This window comes from Gadus chalcogrammus, chromosome 19, assembly GCF_026213295.1.
Source record: "Gadus chalcogrammus isolate NIFS_2021 chromosome 19, NIFS_Gcha_1.0, whole genome shotgun sequence".
Classification (NCBI taxonomy): domain Eukaryota; kingdom Metazoa; phylum Chordata; class Actinopteri; order Gadiformes; family Gadidae; genus Gadus; species Gadus chalcogrammus.
Window position 1 is genome coordinate 16,919,017 of NC_079430.1, and position 23,346 is coordinate 16,942,362.

The 23,346-nt window shown below is 45.4% G+C and overlaps 1 protein-coding gene across 1 annotated transcript in view; it reads right to left on the minus strand.

Annotated features, from left to right (window-relative positions):
• LOC130372883 (troponin T, fast skeletal muscle isoforms-like) overlaps positions 1 to 23,346 on the minus strand; it is a 116,914-nt gene that overhangs the window by 88,014 nt on the left and 5,554 nt on the right. The window contains exon 2 of the mRNA XM_056579043.1: positions 15,303 to 15,307. Coding sequence (XP_056435018.1) covers positions 15,303 to 15,307 — 5 coding nt within the window. The remainder of the gene's footprint in view (positions 1 to 15,302; positions 15,308 to 23,346) is intronic.

The following is a 23,346-nucleotide window of genomic DNA, read 5'->3' on the forward strand; positions in this document are numbered from 1 at the left end:
AGAGCAATGGAAGCCATTCCATGTGATAGATGCTGGAAATGAAATGGTCCTCTACTCTGGCATCATGGGAGCCCATTTGCATTTGTATGATCATACCACACACAATAGATAATCTGACCCACATACACATGGGCAATTTCACCACACACCAGTGACTTAAGCCCTCAAACCCAATTTGACAAAGTCATGCAGCATTGGTGTGGGTCTTTTTGGTCGCAGGCTATTTGGGAATATGTTTCCTAGGCCCGGTGTTGCTCGTCAGTGATTTGAAACAGTCTCGCCAAAGAAAAAAGAAAAGGAAATCATGAAAGTACTCGAGGAACGCATGTCGCTGAGGTGGTTAGCTAGTCAGATCATTAGAGTCTCACAGAGCTCTCCCTCTCCGCTGGATTTCTTAAGATGATCGCCAGAGGTGCAGTACCACCGTCGTCCACAGGGGGGTGTCGTTTCTGCCTTGCTGTGCTGCTAAAAAACAACCCCTGCGTGCGGGCCGAGAGAATAAGAAGAAGAAGAAGAGGACTTGATGACGGCGCTTTCAAATAACAGGCCTTGTAAACATGTCGGTGACAGTCGTTAAAGATAATAATGAAAACTGGGGTGCCAAGAGCAAGGAGCAATCAATCCAGTTTTCTAATACAAAGAGGAAAGGGGGGCGAAGGAGGGAGACCGTGGACGGTGGGGAGAGTTCCAGTAACTGCAGAATACAAATTTGATTTCCCATCACCAGACTAGAACGCTTTTTAATGGTGCCTCTCTGACAGCCGTAATGGCCCTCCTCCTTCATGTCGGCAATTATTGTTCTTCAGGCTTTAATTGCGTTGCTTCGGAAAGCGACGCTGCTGTCACTCATGCAGGTGTGCTGTAGCTGCTGTCTGTCACTCGGACCTGACTGACACACACGCACACGCACACACACACACACACGCACACGCACACACACACACTTCACTCATGCTGTATCGTCTGGCAGGGCAGTGTTTGATCATGCCCTGGCGCTGTCGATAAGGCAACAGTGATTTTGATCCGTCCCATTTTTCAGTAAGGTAGCGCGCTGTCAAAAGAATCACGTCTGCATCCTTCTATACGGAAGTGGAGCCACGGTGGGGACCTTACCCAGAAATAGAGGCATGTAATACACACAACACTTTGTGGTGTTGAAGTGCCGAACATTGTAAGCTATCCTGATGATAAACGCGATGGTATAGCGGGAATGGTAAGCTTATCGATGGTACGTCGCAAATCTGGGGCTCTAATTCCCCTAATGGGTACTGCTAGAATCATTATGAAATATTTAAGTAAATTTGTTTATGGTTTCGTTGACAGTCCCCTTTGATTAACTGTACAATAAAATGACCAGCTTTAGTCTATTTGGCAAATTTCCAGCTGTAGCCCCAATACATAAGTATGAACCAAATTAAAGGGGACGCGCAAACCAAGGTTTCTTAAGACAACTGTATTTATTTGCGTCCATCTATTAATATCGCCGTTACCCACCACATATAGACACATTCACAGTATTCGAACTGTCCTCCCGTTCCAAAAATAGCTGTGAACGCGCGAAGGAGGCGCTCTGTTAGAAATGGAACAGAGAAATCTATTGGCCGACGCAAGGAGACATTGACTATTTTGCAACAGCTGCGTACCTGCGTGACATTTGAGGAGGGCTTCCATGTTACCGCCCATCCACCCAGCAGTAGCCCATCAAATTGACCTATCGGCTCTCCGACATGGCTAGGCTGCCTCGATAACGCCCTGTGTGCCCTGTCAGGGGGATTCGCGGTGGTGGGTGCGTGGGTGGGTGGTGGAGGTGGGGGGGGGGGGGGGCAGGGGGGGGTACATGGCCCAGGGTTCACTGAGGGCCATTCTTCAAACAACAGCCGCTGTATCTCTGCCAAGAATCTCCAGTGCAGCCGTGACAGGCCTGACCCCGGGTCAAACAACCAACCCACTCCCCCCCCCCCCCCCAACCCCCCTACGCAGCATACATACTGACCGTCCCTACCCCCCCCACCCCCGAAAGAGAGAGAGAGAGAGAGACAGCGAGCGGGAGGGATAGAGATACATGGGGTGGTGATATAAAGGCAGGGGAAGCTGAGGGAAGTGTTTGTAGTGAGAAAGAGATTGCTCGTGACAGGATGAGAAGAGGGGGCATATGAAGTTGTGAAGAAGGTATGAAGGCAGTCGGAAGCAGCCTTGGCGCTGTCAGCTGGAGGCAAACTGAATAAACATGTTGAACGGAGAAGGTTTAATGAGGTTGAAGGAGGAAAATAAGAAATCACTAACATTTCTGTCGACGTTTCTAATTTTGCTAGCATGCCTCAAACCAGACGTCTGAAAAAACGTCTTCCAACATTTGTGGATTTGCAAACATTTCTGTTCCCTTTTTGTGTTTGCTAACATTTATGTTCTTGTGTTTGCCAATTATCAATGAACACTTTAGCATTTCTGTCTTTGCTAGCATGCCTCCTTCCTCGCTAACATGCTAACGTGAGCTAGCTGGGTAGGCCCATATAAGGCCGCAGGAACCAGTTTACAAACAATATTAAATCCCCTGAGTTTATGTGCACACTTAAGTGGCAAAGAAATATACACACAATTATTAATTATTATTATTTAATAAACTAAACATATCGAAATACCAACCATAAAGTGTAGAGGATTATATTTAGTTTTCATAGCCTCCCTACGGAAAAATATGTTTTTAACGAACGCACAACAAACAAGGTTTCACTGCAGGCAGAAAGCGTAAGGTGCGAGCTTATTAACTTATAACCCTGAATAAATTGCTGATCCGTCTCCAAGAGATCAGCCTTGTAGCATTTTAGAGCAAAAACGTAATCATATAACTTTGTTTTTTGGAATGTAATGCAGATGGAGGTGTAAGGACATGGACACAGATAGTGGTGGGCATCAATCCAAGCACCCAGAGGCTATTAGCAGGCTACGCTGCATTTAACAGATTTATTGTGTTCTGATTGGCCGGGGCGATGGCCAATTAGAAATGTACTCAGCGGTGGCCACAGTCACAGCCAGACATCCTTACGGGAGAAGGAAAACTGTGTGGGCAACCCTGGGCCCATTGTTTTCCTGTTACATGTGTGCATATCACACACTCAGAGCTACCTGCCCTGACTGTTACATGCACATACATGGACACAAACAGACACACACACAGAAGTAATCACCTTGTCTCTGGCTATTATCCACACACACACACACGCACACAATCACCTTGTCTGTGACTATTATGCTCACACACACACACACACACACACACACACACACACACACACACAGGGCCCACTGTGTATCTGTGACGATGTTAATTGAGGAGTTGAGGAGTGCTAAGCCTCCGCTGATTCCCGAGCCACTCTGCGCGTTGGTGCAGGATAATCACGAGCACCACGCCAGGGGGGCTTCTGCTCGCTGCCGTCCCAGAATCCTTTGCTGTCAGGGGGCCGGGGGGAGAAGGCTTAGCGGGTGTCAGGCTGGTCCTGTCTATTCTTTTCTTTTTTTCCTCCGTCCCCCTCACACATCTCTGACGGAGCAGCCTATTAAAGGTGGCTTTATACTGCCCACGGTGTCCCTCCCCCCCCCCGCACGCGCGCGTGCACACACACACACACACACACACACACACACACACACACACACACACACACACACACACACACACACACACACACACACACACACACACACACACACACACACACACACACACACACACACCTTAAAATACAGTCCGGGAAGAGGATCACAGATGCTGTTGGTTTTTATTTCTCGCATTCGTCATCGTTCAGCCCACACAGGAGAAGACACCTCAAGAGTGTGGCGTCTTATAAACGCTTAGCACGCCAACTTCCTCATCCCACCATCCCTCAGCACACACACACACACACACACACACACACAGTCAGACACGCACACACACACACACACACAGTCAGACACGCACACACACATACTAACAAAAACACACACGTGTACGCATGGACACACAGACACACTCGCACACATATATGCATGCACACACACACACACACACACACACCACACCCACACACACACAATGACACAAGCAGACTTAAATGAAAACATGACAGATAACCCTTCTTTTTAATACCTAGTTAATTTGGATACTTGAAACCTCCGACAAAAAGGCTACAAAAAAAAAGAAGAGAGCTTGGCAATGAATGTGTGGGATAAGATTGGATAGGAAAATTAGTCGGGGATACAGTTCTGTGGGATGTAATTGGGTCGGATAAAGTCCAACAAATCCAACTTTAAATTAATGTTTTAAAGTCTGATGGCAAACAAGCACAGATCTGGTTGACCGGGGCATTTCACTTTCTTCGGCTGTGTGAGTTTTGACCTAGCATGTTGCTGGAGGCACGGCTATGTTAGCGCATAATTGGCTAAAACAAACTCGGCCAGCAGTAGTGAAGTTGGAAAAAAGTGTCTCTCAAGGTTCCAACACAACACTGTGCAGACTGGCCGTCCGTAGATACGCACTTATTAAAATCCCCTTCCGGAAGCTTGAACCGACTCGCAAATGAGTTCCTCTTTGGTTCAAATCTCCGTAACGACACAGCGTGGCTCTGAGGTGAGGTGGGATATAATTGGGTGGGATGTGATTGGATTGGTTGTGATATGATTGGTTGGGATGTGATTGGTTGGGATATAATTGGTTGGGCTAAGATTGGTTGGGCTATGACTGGTTTGGCTATGATTGATTGAGATTTGACTGGTTGGGATATTCTGTGTTTTCGTCCCAACCAATCATAGTGGTTGATTGTTTGGGATACGATTGGTTTGGATATAATTGGGGCGGCATTGGATTGGATTCACTTGCATGGGATATATCCGGCTACACAGGTTGCTAACAGATACCCCCCCTAGTCTACGCTCAGCAGAAGAGCTGGATTATAAATTAAGGCCGGGCTCCGGTGCTTCAGATGCAATCTTCCGAGGTAAAAAACGCTCCGAGATGCGATGCCGGGCGTCTACAAAACAAAAGAGACGATTCATCGCGAAAGCCGTGAGGCGCGTGTTTATCGGCATCCCAAACAAGGGAGTGTTTGTTAAGACAAGGTGAGGCATTCTGCGTGTGTTCTCTGTCCCCCAGGCATCACTCATCCCCCGGCTAATGCAACACAGGTGTAATGGTTGTAACAGCGTTGCAGTTTGGTGACATTGCCGGATGAGGATAAGGCTTTCTCTATAAAAAGGATTCATGAAGTCAGTTACTTTTAGAGGAACAAACTGTTGATCCCTCACCACAGTGCAAATCTTCAAGGAAGTTCCAGCTGTTTGTTAGCGGTATCCCGCCTGCTATGATGGTACGATTTCAGTGCTTTTACATCATTCAGCAGACGCTGTCATCCGCAGCAACTTCATTTGTGATATTATTGATATTATGGAAGTGATTATATTCCGGATGCAGGCATCGTGCTCTCAGACAACGATATATGAATCTCAATCATCCTTTGACACGATCTGATCATTTCATTACTTCCTTCTCTTTTACATCACCTGTTGTCAAACACAGCGCAGAACAGAATAGCAACTAAAAGATACTTAAATAAAGAACCCAAAATTCTGGGTCGACTAAATGGCTGCTTTCCCACTGCTAAGAGAAGTGGACTCATGGATGAATCCACCGCGGTTGGAATGGCTGGCTGTATAGAAGCTCTCAACCCTGATCAAAGACTCTTGACCTGAATCACTACACTTGCCTCCAGCATTACCCCCAATAGCTAGAGCCATTGTCACATCTCAAACGTACATGTCTCTCACTGTGTATTTACAAGGGTCATCCACGGGGAAATGTGCTCTTATGGCGATAACTTACCTTCTGGAATCCCCTTGCATCCCTATCACGAATGTCGTTTTTTTTTTTCGTTTTTTTATCTCACACACGTCCGATTGACCTTTAAACATAACCAAAATTACCGGCACGTTTTCTCTATTTTTCTATTCAGCTACGATTGGTTACACATATCATATTCCAAGAGGAATGAAAAACTTCTAAACACGGCAGAATATGTCTGAATATAAAACATGTTATTTTAGGTAGGAGGAAGTGATTTCTAAATCTTAGCCGTGGACGTTTTGGAGCAGCGTGTATAAAAACCATTTGCTCCTGTCTGAGGCTATTTTAGACATTTCCCCCCCACCCCACCACCACCAGCACCAGCACCAGCACCACCCACCATTGAACATTAGTATCCATGACGGTGCTCTTACCTCCATCTCCAGTTGTCCGCCCTGAGCGGTTTCGTCAGGGAGGCTGCTTGTTTCCACGGCGCATCAGCGTTAACCGGCATGATTGAGAGGTGTTTTTTCTGTTTCGGAAGAAATAAGACATCAACATTTTCAAATTCAATTCTGGGTTGTTTTGTACCGTGAAACAATGTGTACAGAAAATATCGTTCAAAGAATAAATTGGGTAAAAGAAAAGGTTTAAGTTACCTGGACTGTTGTTTCACAGAGTCAGTCTTTCAAGATCCGTCTGCTTATCTACTTCCGGTAACAGCTTTTAGAAAAACAGACCTGTGATGAAACAAACGTGATTTAAAATGTGATAAGCCACAATTGCTCAGCGGTCTATGAAAGAAAATACATAATAAACCAATGCTTTTCAATATAAGAATATACCTGCATCATCCCTACATTTATTTGAGTGACAACGCTGACAGCCAATCAGAACCATGTCTTAAGTTTCTTCAAGAGGCGGAGACTGCCTCAGACTCTAATGTGTTTAACAAAGGACATTCTGTATCTTCCGAACTCGAGTACAATTCTGAGGTAGTGTCGCCAACACAACTTCTTCTACAAATTCTTGTCTATTGTTCTTGCTTTTTTTCTTGTGTTTCGGGCCCTGTCAACTAAGACAAAAAATCGTTGGGGCTGGTAATTAGCAAAAGACAAGTGCCTTCTCCACCCCAGTGTCTGCGTGACTCAGTCCTTTCAACCGACCAATCACTGTGACTGTCACAACAATACACTCCACCGCACCGTTCCCTAAACACCCTCTCCGTTCCTGGCCTCTCACGTTTCATGTCCGTCTCGTTGAACCTGTGGTGTAAAATAACTCACATCCCTGTAGTACGATGATAAGCAAAGCAGTGCTGGAGATTTAAATGGATTTTGGTTAAATGTTAATGCCTGTCTGCGAGAGTATTTCTCTTACAGGGCCTGCTGTCTCACAACAGGCCTTTCCGGAAAGGAAATCAAAGTATCTTGGGATGGATTTTGATAAGAACATGTTCCCTGCAATAAAGAAGATATTTTTGGTGCGGTATGCGATAAACGCTCTTTCCGGTATTTGAATGAGAATACGTGCCTGGCAGCTAGGTTGTAGATAATGTAGTGGCCAGGGTGTTTCACTCACACCGAATGGTACTTGGTTCAATCCCCAGCGTCCACATGTGACTGTCGGTCCAGCAGGCGAGACGCCCCTGAACCCATACCTCCTCCTTAATGACATATGCACTGTGACACTGTGGATGAAAGCATCTGCTAAATGATAATCGTGAATTGTCACTATTAACTGTCATTGTTGATGTACAGATTCCTCAGCTGAGCAAAGTTTATACTTTACATCCCGAGAATACCTTAAAAAAATTTTATATGATGAAGGACAACATGATTAACATGTCGCCATCTTATAAAAAAATAAATAATAATCTGAAAACAAAACACGACACTACTCCAACAAATAACAGCTTTCACGCATCATGTAGTCTTCAAAGTCCTTCAAAAAGTTGTGGTGACTTCCCACTGGAAACAACCCCCCTGCCCCCAGTAAGTGGACTGGTTCTATAGCAGTCCACTCGGCGAGGGCTTTAGCGTCGGCTGATGTACTCACCGTGATCACGTTCCGTCACAATAAGACGAAGGCAGCCTCCCTCGAGCACACAGGAAGTGGCTCAGCTCAGTGCTCGCGGCTCATCGCTCAGATTAAAAGCTTATTCAAATGATATTTCTCTGTCTCCCTCTCTCATATAAACAAGGACCACTTGGTCTCCCCCCCCCCCCCCCACTGTGAAGTGCTTATAAGTAGCTTTGCAAACACTGTTGAGAGGCGAGTGGGGGGGGTTTAGATTGGATTAAATTGATGCTTGAGCGAACCCATCCTTATTGTGGAGAAGATAAATCAATGACCAACGACGTGGATGGATTATGCGTCGTTTATCGACGTCGTGCAGAACAAACGCGCTAATTGTTTTGGGGGAAATCTCGATGTTGACGGAAGCAATTGGTCTCAATGGTGGCAGGGAACGATAGCGAGCCAACTTTGATTTAACTTGAGGGGACAACGGTAACTTATCCGCGTTGACAACAAAGATGACGGCCTTTATCAGGGCTGTTGCCATGGCCCCCAGACGGTCTCGGTCTCCAGACGGGTCTGTGAGGGGCTAGGTCTCGTGATGGAGGGGGGCTTCTGAGGTTAAATGATGGCTGATTGGCAAAAGGCCAACTCCAACCCGAATGACTCTTAGTGAAAATTTAAAAAAACTCACCTCACTTTCTACCATAGAATATAATTGTACCTTTTTTTCTGTACTTTCAAACCAACAACAAAGTGAAATGTGAAACTTAATGAAAATAACTCGACAAAATCATTTCTGGTAATGATATCATCGCAGAGGGACAGAGCCGAAAGCACAGAGATGGTCCTGAAAATAAGTAAAAATCCAGTAAGAAAATCTAGCTGAAAAGAGGCATCCAATTCTGGTTAAGTAATGGATTGACATAAACAAGCCGCCTACAATGGTTTTTGTCCTCAAAACATGCACGTTTGTTGAAATTTGCCTTTAGCAACCCCTTTTCTATTCTTGATTTAATGATAGCCACATGATCTTGGGGATCTGGGGAACCATGGGACAGCCATTGGAATCATATTAGCACTCTTGGTCTCTCCTTATAAATGTATAGAGAACTTCCCGAAATAACGCAATGAATGAAAATGATGACAAACAAAGACAATCATACACAGAGAGACTTCTGCTGCGGAAACTACGGCGTTCCCATAACAGATTTTATCAGCTTACCTCACTGTCAGAACAAACAACATTATAATGAATAAAAAGCACAAACAAACAAACAAACAAACCCACAATAATAGAAACTTCCTCTATGGTAACAGATGTGGTCAGCCTGTCTTAGAGAAAAAACTGCCAAAAAGTAAATAAACAAACAAACAGAACCAGAATAGACTTCTGTGGTAATATATGTGGTCAGCTTGTCTTATAGAAAACCTGCCAAGAAGTAAATAAGCGAACAAACAGAGACAGAAGAGACTTCTGCTGTTGTAAAATATGTGCTCAGCTTCCTTATTGTATACCCCTAACCCCCATGCAGAATTCACAACCACACAATTCATAGCTACAAACAAAGAAGGAAAAAGGAACTTCTTCATGGCGTTACAGTTGTGGTATAGCTTAGATCTCTAAGATGGCCGCTGAGTATTTACCGGGCATATTACTCCACTCCGCTCCAGGCAATGTTGCAGCTCGTCCTGCTTTGCATATTCATGTGCAAGAGCAAACAAGCGGGCTCCTGCGGCAAAAAACAACTATTTTTATATATATTTTTTAAATGTTCTGCCCAAACAACAAAAGGGGGATAGTTTGGCAGACTGGCTATAGTTGCTAAACCGTGTATATCGATACTAAAGTGCAGCTGTCAGACCCCCGCCTGCAATTATTTGAATGCCCGACGTTTCTGTCAATGGCGTTGCGGTTGAAAATTGAAGGTTGTGGATTGTGGCTTTGTTTTGATGACAATGGACAGTGATTAACCGAGACAGTGCTATTTTCTTCACCGCCACTTTATCGAAGAGACCTAAATTGTTTTAATGAGTTGCAGTCGTAGAATTGGCCTCTTGCTTTTTTTTTTCTCTGTTACACCGTCAAACATTGATGTTGTTTTTCCACCACATCTGCTGTCGCGAAATACAGCCCCCATACTATGGTGTTGAGTCGCCTTTGTTTCCAGCAGGTGTGTGTGTATATATATATATATATACATACATATATATACACAAACATATATACTGTATACATACACAGACGGACAGACAGACACACACATACACATTATATCATTTACATAATATATATTAACGCACTTTCAACAAAATTTCATCTCCTAACACAAAAAATTGGCTTGAATGGGCTACCCTTTAACATTTTGAAGTAATGAAAAATAGGGGACTATAAACTTTTATACATACATATATATATATGTATTATTATTATCATAACTATTATCACATTGTACCATCTTACCAAAAAAGTTAATATTGACGGATGAATCAGTGCGAGATCGTTCCAGAAGCCAGCAGGTGTGTGTGAATAAAGTTATGTACATACATTTACACAAACATATATACTGCATATACATACACAGACAGACAGACAGACACACAGACACACACACACGACACACAGACTGACCGACAGACCCTTATAAAATATAAATAATATATAATATGGCACTTTCAACCAAATTTCATCACCTAAAAAAGTAGCTTGAATGGGCTACCCTTTAACATTTTAAAAGTAATGAAAAATAAGCTATAAACTTGTATGTATATATTCAACTCTTGAAGTAATGTAATATTGACGGATGAATCCGTGGGGGATCTTTCCAGAAGCCTTCACTGCATGCTCTCTCACACCGCATCCGAGCGCATTTCCACCCCAACGGTGACCCAACTTTTCCGCTTTTACAGTTACACATTTAACACCCGGACTGGATTTTGGCTTCTTCGCGGAACGAATGATTCGCAATTACCGCAATCCACCCCCCCCCACCATCACTCCGCAACCCCTGCGTCTCATGCAAGCGTTACATAAGCGTTCCCCCGCTGTGCAGAACACTCATCGCCGCGGCAACGTCGCGTCACATTACGGAGAATGACCTTTGTCGCAAGGCGCATCAACGGCCTGCCACTCCACACTTAATCAAAGATGATTAGTTCAATTTACCCTGCCCACCTGGTGTAAGTGGCACAGGGAGAACCGTGCAGCGCCACCAGAGAGAGAGAGAGACAGACAGACAGACAGACAGACAGACAGACAGACAGACAGACAGACAGACAGACAGACAGACAGACAGACAGACAGACAGACAGACAGACAGACAGACAGAGAGAGAGAGAGAGAGAGAGAGAGACGGAGAGAGAGAGAGAGAGAGAGAGAGAGAGAGAGAGAGAGAGAGAGGGACAGAGATAGAGAGAGAGAGAGAGAGAGAGAGAGAGAGAGAGCAGTAGAGAGAGCAGTAGAGAGAGCAGTAGAGAGAGCAGTAGAGAGAGCAGTAGAGAGAGCAGTAGAGACAGACAGACAGACTGACAGACAGAGACAGAGAGAGAGAGAGAGAGAGAGAGAGAGAGAGAGAGAGAGAGAGAGAGAGAGAGAGAGAGAGAGAGAGACAGAGACAGAGAGAGAGAGAGAGAGAGAGAGAGAGATCAAACCAACTGCAATCCAACCCTCCCCCACTCTGTCAAACAGGTGACCTTTGTGGGTAAACATTTTTCTGTGTCTCAGCTGGTACAGGGACACACACACACACACACACACACACACACACACACACACACACACACACACACACACACACACACACACACACACACACACACACACACACACACACACACACACACACACACACACACACACACACCCCCTGTCGTCTGCAATCTCGCGGGCTGCCGTCCAGCCCACTATTAAATCGGTTACAAATCTGTCCTTCTCTTTTAGCGCCAATGTGTCACCCTTAGCGGCGGGCTAACTGAGCTAGCTGTGGCTACGGGCGGCGTAGGCCCCCCGTGACAGCTAGCGTCCGTCCGCTGCCGTCTCCGTGAGCGCGCCAATGAGTCGCCTCCTACCAGAGCCGCTGTCGTCTCACGGCGGCCTGATGTCGGTGACATGGGCCGACCGGGCCAAGGCGACAGTAGTGTCCCCGATGAGCGTGACAGGGGTTGTGTTTCTGTGTGTGCGTGTGATTTGTGTGTGTATTTATTCACATTTGAGTGCGTGCCGTTGTATTTGTGTGTGGGTTTTTAATGACATGTATATGTGTGTGATTATACCTGTGGCAGTGTATGTGTGTGTTTGTGCTCGTGCGTGTGAGTTCATCTGTATGCGTATATGCATATGCCACGTCTGCGTGTGCGTGTCGATATCTGTGTTTCCATGTATGTATGTATGCATGCATGTATGTATGTATGTATGTATGTATGTATGTATGTATGTATGTATGTATGTATGTATGTATGCATGCATGCATGCACGTTTGTTTGTTTGTTTGGATGTATGTATGTATGTATGTACGTATGTATGTATGTATGTATGTATGTTTGTTTGTTTGTTTGTTTGGATGTTTGTATGTGTGTATGTATGTACGTATGTTTGAGTGTATGTATGTTTGTTTGTTTGTATGTATGCATAAATGTATGTCTGTATTTATGTATGTATGTCTGTATGTGTGTGTGGATCTGCTTTCGTGTGCGCGTACGTATCTATGAGCGTGCTCGTGCTAACCCCCCAGGTCATGGTCATTCCATTTAAGACCCCAACCGCCCCTCCACCCCCCCCCTCCCTCCCTCCACCCCTCCCCTCTCTCCCCCACCCCACAGCTCTCCCTGCCGTCCCCTCCCCCCTGCAGTTATAAGCGTCTGACTGACTGCATGCGTCATGCAGCCCATGTGACACCCCTCCGATAAAACTGCCGCAAATAATGTGTCTTCACCAAAGGGAGAAGGATTGGAAATCTGAATCCACACCCTCCTAAAGCACACGCACGTACCTACACACACACACACACACACACACACACACACACACACACACACACACACACACACACACACACACACACACACACACACACACGCACAAGCACACACACACACACACACACATTTCATGGCCCAGTTTTCCCATGCACTGTCAAAAGCATCACATGACACATGGCCGTGTAGGTAAGTAGCGTGCTGAATTCTAGGTGATTAATGGGGGTCTGTCTGGGTGAGTACAGTATTATAGGGAGGGATGTGTGGATGAGGGGGAGTGAGAGAGAGAGAGAGATAGAGGTCGATTGAGATACATGTTTGTGTCGGTCCGTGTGTGTGCGAGAGTGAGTGAGTGAGGTAGATTGAGGTAGATAAGAATTTGTGTGGGTGTTAGAGAGAGAGAGATGGACAGGGAGAGAGAGAGAGAGAGAGAGAGAGAGAGAGAGAGAGAGAGAGAGAGAGAGAGAGAGAGAGAGAGAGAGAGAGAGAGAGAGAGAAAACGCATAAAAGACAGAGGGAGGAAGACGTGTTTTTGCGTGTGTTCAAGAGAAAGGGCGAGATACCGAGCAAGATAGACAGATGAAGACAGACAAGTCTATCATGTGTGTGTGAGAAATAAAATACGAGAGCGAGAGGGATAGACGGATAAAGACAGCTAGACAGACAGAAACGACAGACTAAAGAAGGAACCGGTCGAAATAAGGGGAGCTCAGAGATGGGGTCACAAAACAGGGCACCCAGACAGACAGACGTATAGAGAGAGAGACAGAGAAAGTCATAAAGACAGACACAGAGAGAGAGAGAGAGAGAGAGAGAGAGAGAGAGAGAGAGAGAGAGAGAGAGAGAGAGAGAGAGAGAGAGAGAGAGAGAGAGAGAGAGAGAGAGAGAGAGAGAGAGAGAACGAGAGAGAGAGAGAGAGAGAGAGAGAGAGAGAGAGAGAGAGAGAGAGAGAGAGAGAGATGGGAGGTGACAGTATGTCACACAGTGTCACTGCTATATTCAGAACTGCACGTGAAGGGGGGGGGGGAGAGGGGGCAGAAGGGGTCTCCTTCATGAACCTCTCGCCCTATCTCTCAATCCACCCGAGGACTTTTGATGCAGTGGCTCAGCACAGACTGCTAAGCAGCCTTCAAGTGAGTCCTCCACTACTGCCACCTCCACCACCACCACCACCACCACCACCTACACCTCCTCCACCGCCACCACCACCTCCTCCACCTCCTCTACCACCACCTGCTCCTCCACCTCCTCTACCACCACCACCTCCTCCACCTCCTCTACCACCACCTCCTCCTCCACCACCACCTCCTCCTCCTCCAACACCTCAACCACCACCTGCTCCTCCACCTCCTCTACCACCACCACCTCCTCCTTCACCACCTCCAACACCGCCGTCTCCTCCTCCTCCATTTCCATCTGCTCCACCTTCTCACGTCAAATTCCCTGAAACCCCTCCCTCCCCCCACCTTCACCACAACCACCACATCCATGCCATCCTAAACCGCCTTTAATCCTCCTCAACGCTTGGTGAGCGAGCAGTGCAGTCTAGGGCTCACTCTACCAATTAAATCGGAGCTAATTCAAAGCATTTAAGCAAAATGAAATGATGCAATAAAAGTTGATTGGCAGATCTAATACCAAAGTAACTCTTCAGAGGTGCATTACGTTCAGAGATGTGGTAATGCGTGGTTGCGTGGTGTGTGTGTGTGTGTGTGTGTGTGTGTGTGTGTGTGTGTGTGTGTGTGTGTGTGTGTGTGTGTGTGTGTGTGTGTGTGTGTGTGTGTGTGTGTGTGTGTGTGTGTGTGTGTGTGTGTGTGAGCGCTGCCAGAGGATTTACGGTTGTGTTTTTCAAACTTTAATCTATTAATGAATCTATTCATTAATTACCTCAGCGATGACTCCATTTTAAAATTGAGAGTGAGGTGATGGGCACTGTTCCCTAAACAGCTTAAAAAGTAGATTTATAAAACGTAAATAACATTTTATTTCTTCCTTCAGGTGTGAGATATCACACAGCGAGACCAAAACAGTAAAATGATATATATAGCTACAGCATATAGATAGCATAATGACTAAGGCTATGATGATGGCCTTAACAACACTAAAGTGCATAATGACAATGGCAATGATGACGATATTAACGACTACAGCATCAACGGGGAAAAAATAAACTACATGATAATCCTAATCACCATCATAACGATCAAATTTACGTCATGCAGGTGAAATCGAAAAATTTGCCCGGCACATTTTTGGAGGCTTTATAAAATGGCGCCGGGTGGATTGGTGAAGGGAGCCTCAAAATGTATAGAAAAGAAATGTAATTATAATCATTAGGGGGATGCGTTGATCCAAAGCCTCCTCACGAATTAATTCTTATCATGGATAACCCGAGTGTGGGAATGAATCCCTGGCAGTGTTCACATCACGCTCCACCAGTCGACAGACAGACAGACAGACGGGATGGACCTCAAACCATCAGTTCCCCTTCATCTCTTCCTGTGGAGCAGTGTGTGCGGAGCATCAGCTCGTACATCCCGATGTACGAGCCCTCCAGCCCTGTAGCTAAAGCTAGGTTGCGTCACATCACATTAAAAGCAATGCCATTGCGGGAGCATAGGAGCCTTACATTTACATTAGGGCATTTAGTCGAGTCCTTTATCCAAAGCGTCTTTCAACGGTTCATACGTACATTCACAGCGGAGTCAGCCATGCAAGGCGACAGCCAGCTCGTCGGGGGCGGTAAGGGGGAGGTGCCTTGCTCAAGGACACCTCGATATACTCCTCTAGAAGGAGCCGTGGATCAAGCTAGCAACCTTACGGTTACAAGTGAGCCGGAGGTAAGCCGACCCTGGCATTGGGATGTTAGTCATTATGTGAGTGATAATGTCCTTTTGACCTTCGTTTTATAATTAATCGTGTTGTGTTGAGACATTGTTGTGTTGTGCTAACTGCCGCAGCGTTTCTCACGCAAGACCTTGCCTTACAGAGTTTTCATTAGCCTCGCTAACGGTATTTTAACGTCGATTAAAGGACTGTACAGCGCTACAACTCTCTTGAGTATCACCAACAATATACACCATGATGAGTTCTAAGACTAATACTCTCCTCCCTATATTGTAAGGTTGGAGTCAACAAATTCCATGCACTGCTGAGAAACTTCATGTACAAATTCATTTGCAGATTGAATGGTTCTTGTAACTTTACCATCATGCTGCTGTCAAATCCTGGACTTAGTACTGTGCGATACCACCCATGTGGCTACACTCATTGCCTTTTTAAATAGTTTTTGCTGTCGTCTGTGTATGGGTTGCTGTATGTAATTGTACGCGTTCTAATGGACCATGAGTCTTTCAAATCAAGTTAATAATAATAATAATAATAGCAAATCTTACAGCCGCTGTATAGGGATATGGGATGGGTGGCCAGGGAGGCTCTTGTTCAGTCCCTGCCCCAGATGAAGAGCAAGGCAGTCAAGCTTTACCCAGCTGATGGTGAGGTTTCATAACCTGGATATACTGACAGGCAGGCAGAGAGGCTACTAGACCGCTAGTCCTTATGCCGCAAGCAAGATCGAATCCGAGGCTCGACGAGACGATGTAATAAAGCCCCTGACAGATGTTACCAGCAGGCGACCGTCGGGATTCCCGTCAGAGGCGGGAACAGGCTTGCTTCAATACCTGGGCTGTGATCTAATTTGACGAGTGGTTAGGTATTTTGCACGTCCTGTGATAGGTCGGCGGCAGAGCGCGACAGACTGTCACTTTGGGTTTGGAAATGAAACCGTTTCAAATGCCTCCGCTATTCTGTATCCACCGCGGCGCATAAAAAATGGAATATCATCCCGTTCCGCCTAGCTCTCCCTCTCTATATAAATATATTCATACACACACACACACAGACAGACAGACACACACACGTAAATGTAATTCATATTTTTCAAACGATGCTCCTCTTTGGCACCGGCGTCACTCACTGTGACGTCATCACAGTGACTACGGTGAAATAATTGGACGGAGATCACTCAGCGGTTGAGGTAACCAGGGGTAACGGCCATAGACAATACCCCCAAATTACAGGCCCAGGACTGATGGCTGAATCGGGTTGAACCTCCGCACGGTTCAGGGGTAGCGGTCAGGTTTGATGAGGGAGGTTGTCGGAGAGGCCTCAGATGACGCGGGCAGGATGGGTTTAGCTATTCTGAATAACTAATACATTCTGGGGTTCTGTGGAGCTCAAAGTGTCTGCCTGTCTGACTCAACCGTGACAGGGGTTAGGGTTCAAGTCGCTTTGGGGAATGGCCACCCATGCTAGGATTATATGCACTTATGGTACTGCAACACACTTATGCTTGGGATTACTTTGGAGTTTATTTATTTAGGAGTCCGGCTCCTTGAGGAGGGGAAAGAGTTTGAGTTTACCCCGGGAGAATCCCAGAGTCATCCTCCTCACACGCACGCACGCACGCACGCACGCACGCGCACACACACACACACACACACGTCAATCCCTCCCAAATGACTCATAAATGTCACACCTTATCAATGGAAATAAAGTAGGCTGTCCATTGGATGAGCACTCGCGTTGCTTTCATTTTTAATTTGAAATTCAATCAGCGCGCCGCTTCCCGTCGCCACAAAGGAAATTGCAAACGCTAATGAATGGCAAGAGTCGAATTATTCTGTCAGAGTCCAAGCCAAAATAAACACGCTTTAATTTCTACAATAAATTAGACGTGTGCCTTCCACTGCCACCGACTCCCTCGGCCGGTGGGGCCGACGCGGGCGTCGCCGACGACAACGTGTGGGGTCCCCCGGAGGTGAGACTTCAGATTTTTTTCGAGTGTACAACAGACGTTACGACAGGCTTTGCGTCTACATTTACCGCGTTAATAGAGCCGTCGCGGGGGTGAAAAAGAGAGAGTGTTTGCAGGCAGCAGGTGTTGACAGGATGAGTTATCGCCACCGCCCAACTAGGGGGCCCCCCGTTAATAATTAGGCCCCTCGTTGGAGGAGGTGTCAACAGGGCTCCAGCACGCCCCCCCCCATCATCACCCCCTGTCGAATGAACGTGTGAACACGTCTTTACTTTCTCCCACTTTTAGTTTCACTTTAACTCACTCACCTATTCATTACGTTTGTGGGACATGATTGATTAAATAAAATTATCCCAAGTAAATCTTGCCCTAGTTTTATACTAAACAATAAAAATACTTAAAAAATCTGCAAAATGAACACACAAAATGTGATGATTGGAGAGATCTCTCTCTCTCTCTCTCTCTCTCTCTCTCTCTCTCTCTCTCTCTCTCTCTCTCTCTCTCTCTCTCTCTCTCTCTCTCTCTCTCTCTCTCTCTCTCTCTCTCTCTCTCTCTCTCTCTCTCTCTCTCTCTCTCTCTCTCTCTCTCTCGTTGGTAAGCACTTAAACGGGGGGGAATTGTAAGCCTAATTTTCACATTTGAAAACTTAAGCTAATCGGCAAATTAGCTTTTACTGTTGAGGATGGCGCTCACAGAGAATGATGGGATAATGGTGTCCATGAGAACCGTTTTGAGCGAACGAACAGCTGTGAGAATTTCTTTTTTTACACATTTTATACAGCTGTGTCCCTTACTATCTAAAATAACTGGCGCTTGTTTAAATGGAGGATCGTTGGCACATTAACTCTCTAAATTATTCCCAGACAAATAAATAACATGCTTCATGCCTTCGGTACATTATACGTTATTTATGTACGCCCATTACCTCTGCTATTAGTCTTCCTCGCTTAACAGTGAATTATCCAAGCACCCTATTTTGAGCATAAAGAAAATAGGATGCAATTTATTTGTCCCAGAAAGAGTATGATGCCATCGCATCACAAAGTACAGGACATTTAATGAACAAGGAATAAAAAAGAGCTCGAAGAATTCAAAGCGAGAATACAAACTTAAAAATAGTCAAACTTGACGGTTTTAACTCTTTGCAAAAAAGTGAAAAGTGAACTCCCTAAAACTTCATTCTCCTCAGCTATTTGGCATTTCCCCTCTGCCAAAGTGATTTCCTAGTGTTTAATTATTTATCAAGAGGTACCAGATAATCAAAACACCGGGGGGGCTTTTAATACGGTCCAAACAACTCCCTGCCAGCACTAAGAGCATAATGATGTCGCTGGATCAAACAAATGTAATTATTTCGTTTTACAGTAAAGAATTCAGTGAAAGTCAGGCCAACTCCCAAGAAGGAAATTAACTAAATGCCGCGACAAAACAGAAGGAAGTCATATAGAAGTAGATGCACAACCTTCCGCATTTAAATGCCAACAGCAAAATAACAATCTTGTGTCCTACGATTGTTTAGTTGATAATCTAATGTGGAACGCGGCACCTTTCACATCTCCCTGGCTAACTTTTTTCTGCCTCGCTACAAAAGTCATGAAGCGAAGCAATTATAGATAGGAAAGAATACATGAAAAGCAGCTACATGAGTCGCTTCTCCCCCTCCATAATGGGGGAGATAATCCTATCAAAACTGAAATGCACTAACATTCCGGAGGTCAGGCCCCCGGAATCGGGCGTCCAGTGAAAAGCCTGTTGGCGTTTATATTCACGGGAGACAGCTGGGTTGTCAGGGGCAGTGCCGAGGCCTGAACTTTCCTTATCTTTAAAACACATTTTGTAAATGTTAAAGGCAGTGTGGCGGGATTTAGAGAAAGGACTTGGCGATGTTACGTTGGGTTTTTTCTTGTGTGTTAATCGTTTTTCCATGGCGAGTTTCAAATTTAAATTCCTATTCTTTTAATTCTTCTTTTGAATTTGGTATCAAGAAATGCATGTTTTAAATCAGGATGTATTATTGACTACCTTTCCAGTCCCCCAAGCAATCCACTCGTGGCAAGATCACATTTTAATATCATTGATGTAGTACGATTTAGCTTACGCTTTTATCATGTATTTTTGTAATTAAGTAATTAATGGGCAGGTAGGGGAAGCCAATACAGTAATACTCTGAACATTGTGGTTTGAAGCCATTTTTTTTTGTCTGGGAGTCAATCAAACACTAACCACTCATCTAAACTCCTGTCCCTCAATTTTAACACAACGACACAATGATTTATAAATGTGTCAATTAACCATTTCACACGGTCTCAAGCTCTCTCTGTGTACACTCTCCTAACTCATGTGGCGTTGGTTGGACTGGGATGGCTGACGACAAGAGAAGACAAATGAGACGAGAGAGAGAGAGAGAGAGAGAGAGAGAGAGAGAGAGAGAGAGAGAGAGAGAGAACGAGAGAACGAGAGAACGAGAGAGCGAGAGAGAGAGAGAGACAAGAACAAGAAGATAGTGTGGGAGAAAAACCAGGAGAGAGAGAAAGATGAAGAGAGAGACAGATTGAGTGGCGGTGACCTTGAGAGAGAAGGAGAGAGAACACACGCAAAATAAGGAAATAAGGAGAGTGAGATCGAAGGCATGGAAGAGAGGGGGGGGGGGGGACATAGACAAATCGAGAAGCGAACGAGTCGGAAAGGGAGGGCGAGAATATAGGTAGAAATCCACTAACTCTGATTTACAACGGGCAGAATGAATGGTAGTGGTGGTGATGGTGGGGAGAGGGGGGGCGAAGACCACCCATCTGCTGTGCTTTAGGACATGGATGCTGCTGCCATCTGGGCCAGAGTCTGCTCCACCGTTTAGGAAGGCAACATAAACCACGGTATACTACCTACTTAATATTATACATGTGGGACCTACATCAAGACGTACAGCCTTCACCATCACATTGGAGATACATGAGAGAGGGCGAGGGAGCAGACAGATAATTACATGCACTTATTTATGAGCCTTAATGACATACACCTACAGACGTTCTGTGCATAAAAAAAAATACAGCGCTCTCTCTTATGACCCTTATGTACAACCGGTTCTTTCTTTAGTCTCTCGTCTCTCGAGAAAAAAAAACACACACATTAGGGCGTATGTGTCTTCATCTCTGTCTATCTTGCTCGATATCTCGCTCTTAATCTTTAACATCTCTCTCTCTCTCTCTCTCTCTCTCTCTCTCTCTCTCTCTCTCTCTCTCTCTCTCTCTCTCTCTCTCTCTCTCTCTCTCTCTCTCTCTCTCTCTCTCTCTCTCTCTCTCTCTCTCTCTCTCTCTCTCTCTGGTAAAGCAGAAATGACGGGCAGTTCGGAGGTCAAGTACATAGAGAGACGAAACCTCTCCCAGTGTGCTCTCCCCATTTCCCTGCTCTCCACCCACAAGCAGCATGGATGACTCACAACATGAGATGCAATTAGCAACGTGACATTTCATCTTAAGAGGCTTACCGGTAGCTTCTTATAGGGATTTCTGCGCCAAAGGTCACTTTTCCTTCCCTCCCTCACCTCTTTTCATTTACCCGCGGGCAAATATTGATCATCGTCGATTCCTGTCCGCGTCAAATTTCACACGGTATGAATACAGCTTTCACAGTTACAGGTAGATGTTCGTACCAATCATCCTGTGAACAAAGGGTTCACACAATTACAGACGTCCTCATCGTCATAAACTGATGAGACTGGAAACTGTCTTTCCACTCTGCAAGTTTAACTTGACAGCATGATGCAACTCAACATTGATAGTTCAGAATTCACATTCATCCTAAATGTGTCTAGCATAGAATATATGTCTGGTCCCTATATAGTGTATAAGGACATGTCGTTTTAACTGGATTCCCGTTTACCAACACACTGGGGGATTAGCTTAATAGGGTTCCAGAAAGGAACTCCGGATCCCAGACAGAGTTCGACTCATCGAGTTGGTTCTCTGTGTTCAGGTAAACCCCCTGAAATCTAACATCAAACGGGGAAAGAGGATTTAGTCCCTGTCTTTTTCCCTCCCTGACCAATCATTATTAACCTTCACCGCACCATGTTTGAACCTGAGTTATAATAAACCTCATTAAGGCCACGAGTGTTCGAGCAATTTTCCCTTATTTGCTCTTACTTTTTTTACGCAATTAACTAATCAGGTCAGATGTACTAGCGTGGCCTTGGCCTCAAAGTGTTGCCTAGCAACCACCGCCACCACGGTTGGTTCCCTTTGCCAGTCGTGTCTGTGTGTGTCTGTGTCTGTGTGTGTGTGTGTGTGTGTGTCTCTGTGTGAGATCAACTGTGAGACTTATAGTACTGCATTTAAACTCCCTTTCATCCCCAGATTTATTTGTGTGACTTGTCTCTCTCTTGCCTTCGCTGTGCCAACGCCGTGAAAAGGCACGTGCAAGTCTATGGTTTGACTAAGCACACATTTATTACAGAGAGAAGGATCTGGCAAGCCTTTCGCCAAAGATCTAACCTATAACGTAACAAGCCATCGCATGCGAAATGAAAAATGCTATTTATAAAAAAAAAAATATATATATACATAAATATATCATCACGAATCCGGTCTAACTGTGAAACAGCACCTGCTCATAACACGGTAACGTCTGCAAATGTCGCCAGGAATGACTGAAAGGATTCCCCCCCCATCCTAACAATGGCGGCTCTCCTTGTTATCCTCTCTCTCGTGAATCGAACGGCCTTCCAACGGTGGAGTCGGGAGCCGTGCCACGCGTATCATTGGATGATATTTTAAACCGGGGCCATCGAGCAAAGCCACGGTGCAAAAAAATCGTTTAACCACGAGACACGCTATAGCGTTTAAACACAGCCTCACATAATGAGCCCTGATGAAGCTGAGATTAACCGACAGTCGTCACCCTGGGCTTTATGGCACGTCAGCAGTAGGCGGGGTCGCGGTGCGGTCGTGGCCGCTGTCGTAGGGGAACGAGGTTGGATGGAGGATTCAGGGGACAGGCTACGACGGTAAGGAATGTATGATATAGCAGGAAGCGCCTGACTGAGTTAATGCAAAGGGAGGAGGCAGTAGCTTTAGTAGTAGGCTACTTTGCTTTCTTTTTTTTTTTTATAAATAATTCATTGCATAACCGGGTGCATTATCAAACAATGCAGATTATACATTACAATTGAAAGATCTGATAGATAAAGGAAAAAAAAAAAGTGCACGTTTTGTACCACATTTTCGCTCGTAAAAAACAACAACTCAAAAACAACGTTGTCGACTTCATTAGCCAGTGGCAGTTCATTAGCCAACTTAGTGCGTTCATTAGGAGGAGGAAGTTAAAAAGTGTCCCTGACTTGGAACAAAGCTTCGCTTTGATGAAACACAATCCATCCCCGCGAGGCTGGTGCTACGTCTATGTAATATCCAACAAAACCAATTCACAACCAGCCTCTTTGTGTGTTAGTGGTGTGTGTGTGTGTGTGTGTGTGTGTGGGTGTGTATTTTTTAGTATGTTGTGCACGTTTAATGCCTGCGCGTGTGAAGTGTGTCTGGGGATGGATACACAACTTTCTGTTCTGCCTGTGTGTGAGTCTGTCAGTGGGTATGTGTGTGGGTGGATCTGTTAGCATGGGTATGTATGCGTTGGAGACATCTGTGTGTGTGTGTGTATGCGTGTGCGTGTGTGTGTGTGAGTGCGTGTTTGAGCACGCCGATGCAAGTGTGTGACTTCTGATTGTTTA